This window comes from Heterodontus francisci, unplaced genomic scaffold, assembly GCF_036365525.1.
Source record: "Heterodontus francisci isolate sHetFra1 unplaced genomic scaffold, sHetFra1.hap1 HAP1_SCAFFOLD_51_2, whole genome shotgun sequence".
Classification (NCBI taxonomy): Eukaryota; Metazoa; Chordata; class Chondrichthyes; order Heterodontiformes; family Heterodontidae; genus Heterodontus; species Heterodontus francisci.
Window position 1 is genome coordinate 9199171 of NW_027141369.1, and position 7083 is coordinate 9206253.

The 7083-nt window shown below is 44.9% G+C and overlaps 1 protein-coding gene across 1 annotated transcript; it reads left to right on the top strand.

The window, feature by feature from the left end:
* Window positions 1-4468: 4468 nt before the first annotated feature.
* On the top strand, window positions 4469-4789 carry LOC137363030 (histone H2B type 1-M-like; the record flags this gene model as incomplete). The annotated part of the gene is made up of 1 exon (XM_068027151.1): window positions 4469-4789. A coding segment is annotated over one exon (321 nt), but the record flags the coding sequence as incomplete, so codon positions are not given.
* Window positions 4790-7083: the final 2294 nt, after the last annotated feature.

Consider the following 7083-nt stretch of genomic DNA (forward strand, 5'->3'; position numbering starts at 1 on the left):
TCCTTAGATAAGGGGACCAAAACTGCACAGCACTCCAAGTGTGATCTCACGCTGTATAATTGCAATAAATACTCATACTCTAATCTCTTTGCAATAAAGACAAACATATCATTTGCTTTCCTAATTGGTTGAGTACCTGCACGTTAACTTTCTGTGATTCCTGGACAAGGACACTCGGGTCCCTCTGAATGTAAACATTTCCCATTCTCTCACTAATTTCAAAAATGTTCTGTGTTGCTGTTTTAGATTAGAGATACAGCACTGAAACAGGCCCTTCGGCCCACCGAGTCTGTGCCGAACATCAACCACCCATTTATACTAATCGTACACTAATCCCATATTCCTACCAAACATCCCCACCTGTCCCTATATTTCCCGACCACCGACCGATACTAGTGACAATTTATAATGGCCAATTTACCAATCAACCTGCAAGTCTTTTGGCTTGTGGGAGGAAACCGGAGCACCCGGAGAAAACCCACGCAGACACAGGGAGAACTTGCAAACTCCACACAGGCAGTACCCGGAATCGAACCCGGGTCCTTGGAGCTGTGAGGCTGCGGTGCTGACCACTGCGCCGCCTTGCCAAAGTGTGTAACTGTACACTTCTCCCCATTATATTCCATCTCTCACATTCTTGCCCACATACTTAGTCTGTCGAAATCCCTTTTTTCCCCCTTTGCATCCTCCTCACAGTTTACTTTGCCACCTCACTTTATATCATCGGCAAACATGGATAACATGACATTCGGTCACCTCATCTAAGTCATTGATACAGAATGGAAATAACTGAGTCCCGAGCACCAATCCTTGCAGTATCCAACTACTTACAGCTTTCCTGCCGAAAATGACTCGGTTATTCCTACTCTCTGTTTTTTGTCTGTGAACTACTACCCAATCTATACTAATATATTATCCCCAAATTGCATGGGACCTACATTGGTGTAATAACCACTTGTTTGATAACTTATTGAATGCTTTTTGAAAATCCAAACAGACTACATCCACTGGGTCCCCTTATCTACCCTGGCAATTACAACATCAACATATTCTAATAATTTATCATTGACAATTTCCTTTTAATAAATCCATGTTGACTCTGCCCAACCATATTCTGATATTCCACATCACCATTTACCATGTCTGTAATAATAGATTGTAGCATATTCCCCATTGCTGATGTCAGGCAAACTGGCCTCTAGTTCTTTGCTTTCTCTCTCCTTCCTTTCTTGAATAGTGTGGATATGTTTGTCACCCTCCAATTCACAGCTTCCAGAATCCAGGAATTGTTTCTTATAAGGAACGGGAATAGCTGTGGGAAAATGAATTTGAGTAATTCTATTCTGAGTCCACTGTATGATTCAGGTCAAATAATAATTATCAATAAAAAGGAGTAAAATCAGAGTTCAATTGAACTTTAATTTGAAGGAAATCAGCGTTGGAAATATGTTTATTCAAATTATACACTTCTTGCTTTGGGAAACAAAATTCCTTCGAGACAGCACCCAACTCAGTTCCTATCTTTCAGTTTCTCATCTGAGGAATTTAAGGAATGCCAAACTGTAATGGCTGGGAATCAAACCCGGGCACAGCTGCTTGGAAGGTCATTGACCTGAAACATTAACTCTGTTCTCTCTCCACAGATGCTGCCTGACCTGCTGAGTATTTCCAGCATTTTCAGTTTTTATTCCAGCTGTTTGGAAGGCAGCTATGCTCATTGCTCTAACAGCATCGCGCACATGGAGCAATACATTGAGTCTTTCTGTGGATTTTGGGACTGGGCCGCTGTCTTTTGGTCTCTGATGCTATAATCACAGCCAATAAAATACTCAGCTAGGTTCCAGGTGTTTAAAACTGGTGAACTGAAAGGCGACATGATGTGTCAGGATGTTTCTGAACAGCAATTATCACAATTTTACAACACAGAAAGAGTTTATTTGAACAATTGTGCTGCTCTTTGAACGATCTATCCAATCAGTCCCACCTCCCTGTCATTTTCACATTGCCCTGTAATTTCCCCATCAAATAATGATCCAATTCCCTCAGGAAAGTTATTATTGAATCTGTTTTCACCTCCCTTTTCAAGCAGTACATTTCTGATCATCAGAACGCGTGTTAAAATATCACCTCATCTTCCCCTGATTCTTTTAACAATTCTGTGTCCATTGGTTACAGACCCTTCTGCCAGTGGGAACAGTTCCTCTTCAACCCATTAGAATGTAGAACACAACTACTAAATATTACATTAACATCTCTGCACCAAGAAGAACGACCCTAGATTTGCGACAAAAACAAGAAAAGCTGGAATCACTCAGCAGGTCTGGCAGCATCTGTGGAAAGAGAAGCAGAGTTAACGTTTCGGGTCAGTGACCCTTCTTCGGAACTGACAAATATTAGAAAAGTCACAGATTATAAGCAAGTGAGGTGGGGGTGGGGTAAGAGTTAACAAAGGAGAAGGTGCAGATTGGACCAGGCCACATAGCTGACCAAAAGGTCACGGAGCAAAGGCAAACAATATGTTAATGGTGTGTTGAAAGCCAAAACATTAGTACAGATTAGGTGTGAATACACTGAATATTGAACAGCAGCAAGTGCAAACCTGAAAAAAAACCTGAAAAAAACAGTGGGTAAGCAAACTGAACAAACTAAGATGAAATGAAATAAATGCAAAAAAAGATAGTAAAAAATGTAAAAAAGAATGCATAAAAAAGGAAGAAAAAATAACTAAAAATGAAAGTAAAATGGGGGGCTGTCATACTCTGAAATTATTGAACTCAATGTTCAGTCCGGCAGGCTGTAGTGTGCCTAATCGGTAGATGAGATGCTGTTCCTCGAGCTTGCGTTGATGTTCACTGGAACACTGCAGCAATCCCAGGACAGAGATGTGAGCATGAGGGCAGGGGGGAGTGTTGAAATGGCAAGCAACCGGAAGCTCAGAGTCCTGCTTGCGGACTGAGCGGAGATGTTCCGCAAAGCGGTCACCCAGTCTGCGCTTGGTCTCCCCAATGTAGAGGAGACCACACTGTGAGCAGCGAATACAGTAGACTACATTGAAAGAAGTACAAGTAAATCGCTGCTTCACCTGAAAGGAGTGTTTGGGGCCTGGGATAGTGAGGAGAGGGGAGGTAAATGGGCAGGTATTACACCTCCTGCGATTGCAGGGGAAGGTGCCCTGGGACGGGGACGAGGTGGTGGGGGTAATGGAAGAGTGGACCAGGGTGTCGCGGAGGGAACGATCCCTTCGGAATGCTGACAGGGGAAGGGAGGGGAAGATGCGACTGGTAGTGGCATCACGCTGGAGGTGGCGAAAATGGCGGAGGGTGATCCTTTGGATATGGAGGCTGGTGGGATGAAAAGTGAGGACAAGGGGAACCCTGTCACGGTTCTGGGAGGGAGGGGAAGGGGTGAGGGTAGAGGTGCGGGGAATGGGTCGGACACGGTTGAGGGACCTGTCAACCACAGTGGGGGGAAATCCTCGGTTGAGGAAAAAGGTCATATCAGAAGCACCGTCATGGAAGGTAGCATCATCAGAGCAGATGAGTCGGAGACGGAGAAACTGGGAGAATGGAATGGAGTCCTTACAGGAGGTAGGGTGTGAAGAAGTGTAGTCGAGGTAGCTTTGCTATCCTTTCACGCATCTCTAGTGCCATTCTAGTCAATCTCCTCTGCACTCTCTCTCAGGCCTTGATATCCCTGCTAAAATGTGGAACCTAGAATTAGACACAATGCTCCAGCTGAGGCCGATACCCAGTGAGATTTATAAAGGTTCAGCATAAACTCCTTGTTTGTGACCCGAATTCCTATTTCTGGTTTCTAACCCAGTGTCGGCTCTGAGCTGTTGAAACTGCCTGAATAAATATTTCCGCTCAAATTGGAGGCCGGAATGTGAGAAGCTGCTGAGAATAAGAGACCCTCGCAGCCAGGCGTCATTTCCCGGTGGAGTTTTCAATAGAAACTGGGGCTGGAGAGAGTCTTTGGGAAATGTAATTCCTGAATGCAGTGAGAGAGTTTGTGATTGGTTGCAGATATAAAACTATTGTGACATCACTGCCAATCACCCAATCACAATCTTTACTTTCTCCCATCCCTCATTAGCATAGAGCTGTGGGATTGTCTATTTAATCTGCACTCGGAAGTTGGTTTGGTTTATTTCTGTATCTGAAACTGAAAATGGTAAGGACCCCCACCAAGCTGAACTGAGGGGCTGGACCCCTGGGAAACCCCTCGAACTGTATCGGGAAAATTTTCATTTGCTGTAAATGTAAAAATGTAATTGGCATGACAAATGTGAAATGGAAGGGTTGTGAAGCAACTCATGATTGTATTGAAGGAAACTGATCTCCCTTGCAATGTTTGTATTTTTTGGTGCTGTTTGAAACTGTTTGGCAATGTATTTTTAACAGATTTTTATGAATAAAGTATATTTTGGAAATAAAAAAAAGAGAAGAAAGCAGCTCCTAAGAAAGGCGCCAAGAAAACCTTAAATAAACCGTCAACAAAGGGCGGCAAGAAGCGGAGGAAGGAGAGTTACTCCATCTACATCTACAAAGTGATGAAGCAGGTTCATCCCGACACCGGCATCTCCTCCAAGGCCATGAGCATCATGAACTCGTTTGTGAATGATGTTTTCGAGCGCATCGCGGGTGAGGCTTCCCGCCTGGCCCATTACAACAACCATCAGCTCCGGGTGATCCAGACCGCCGTGCGCCTGCTGCTGCCCGGGGAGCTGGCCAAGCACGCCGTGTCGGAAGGGACAAAGGCGGTGACCAAGTACACCAGCTCCAAGTAAAACTGCACAATGGACTGAAAAACATCCCAAACACAACGGCTCTTTTAAGAGCCACCCACAATCTCTCTGAAAAAGCTACATCCGACATCTCTATGAAATCACTTTAAGACAATGTATAATATACATTGGGGCGGCACAGTGGCGCAGTGGTTAGCACCGCAGCCTCACAGCTCCAGGGATCCGGGTTCGATTCCGGGTACTGCCTGTGTGGAGTTTGCAAGTTCTACCTGTGTCTGCGTGGGTTTTCTCCGGGTGCTTCGGTTTCCTCCCACAAGCCAAAAGACTTGCAGGTTGATAGGTAAATTGGCCATTATAAGTTGTCACTAGTAAAGGTAGGTGGTAGGGAAATGTAGAGACAGGTAGGGATGTTTGGCAGGAATATGGGATTAGTGTAGGGTTCGTATAAATGGGTGGTTGATGTTCGGCACAGACTCGGTGGGCCGAAGGGCCTGTTTCAGTGCTGTATCTCTAATCTAATCTCATAATAACGATCCCACTGCTGTGTTTGTATCTCCTGTTATTAACCGAACACGAACCCATAATCTGATCACCCGCCTTCACTTTTTTTGCTTAAAGCTGCTCTTATTCTGGTTTTTCACAGCCCCTGAATGACCGCATTAACAGCTGATTTCAGCGGTAAGGATTAGACCTTAATCCCTTCACTGATTAATCATTTTATTAACAGCAACTCTCCGCAGTGTAACAGCCTGGGATGGGATTATTACAGAGCAATTTAAGGGCCGTTTGAGGACTTGATACGGCTTCCTCTTTTCAGAGAAGGACACTGGGCTCTGATTGAAAACTAAACTGAGTATTTCACTTCAGGCCAATGCAGGCCCCACCCGATACAGTTTGAAAGAGATTGTCGAATGAGTCACAATTTAAATAACATTTCACAAGTTGAATAAAACAAAATCAAGAGATGGGACTTTAAATCTTTGACTAAGGATGACATTTATTTTAATCCGCTCCTTTCCAACAATGAAATTGGCGGGCTTTTTGAAATTGACAAATTCTCTGCTTCTGATGTCGTGGCGGGTAAATCCCGCCCTCTTGTGTTGGTCAGTGACCTGATTGGTGAAGAATATAGGCAAATAGAATTAAGTACCGACCATTGAGGAGAGTTCTCAGTCTTTAAGTAAAGTAAATGCTGCGTAAATTATCCATTTGTGAAAGTATTTGTGAGATTGTGGAAATGTCTGGAGGAAAGACCGGCGGGAGAGCTCGGGCCAAAGCCAAGTCTCGCTCCTCCCGGGCTGGACTGCAGTTCCCGGTGGGCCGTGTTCACAGGCTCCTGAGAAAGGGCAACTATGCTGAGCATGTGGGTGCTGGAGCCCCGGTCGATCTGGCTGCTGTGCTCGAGTATCTGACCGCTGAAATCCTCGAGCTGGCCGGTAACGCGGCCCGGGACAACAAGAAGACCCGCATCATCCCCAGACACCTGCAGCTGGCAGTCCGCAACGAGGAGGAGCTCAACAAGCTGCTGGGAGGGGTGACCATCGCTCAGGTCGGGGTGCGACCCAAGAAAACCAGCGCTCAGAGCTCCCAGAAAAAGCAAAGCAGACAAAATGTCATCTAATAAACCAAAGACTCTTTTCAGAGCCACCCACAGTCTCTGAAAGGGCTGATTACTGTCTGATTCAAGCATGTCAGTAACAGAACAGAATAGGAACTATTTAAAATGTTTATGAGCAACTATTTCAGTGGCTTATCACTGTCCCCCTGATCCCTGTGTGAAGGGGAATTACCAATAGTCTAATTTATTCCTTTCCACACCGAGTTTGAGTTATTGGTCCCTTCAGGATTGCTGAATGGAGTCTTCCACCGCCGGTTACAGATAAGAAGGGGGGGTAAAAATGACAGGTTAAAGCTGTGCGTAAAATAGCGCCAGGAATTTGTGGCGATAATAGCGGAATAAAGAAAGGTTTTTAAAGGTTGGTGGAAAATATTTTACGAACAACTTTAAATAGATTTTCCAGAAATTCGCTTTTTGCCGACACTGAAATTGGCGCCTTTTTCGAATTCAAACGTTCTGCCAATTTCGACAATTTAAGCCAATGATTTGCTGCATTTTCCCCAATTCGAGGCTCTGCGATTGGTGAAGAAATGCGAATGGGAAGAGGGTGACCAATCAGAAGTGAGCGCGGGCTCAAGCTGTGGGAATTCCAGGTCCCTGAATGATTGAGCTGAAATTGATCAGTTTCACAAACCCTGTCAGTTTCAGTGCAGGAAACACCGTCTCGGGGGAAATAACATCACAAGTGGGTCTGCTTCCAGTGACCGATTCAACGGCT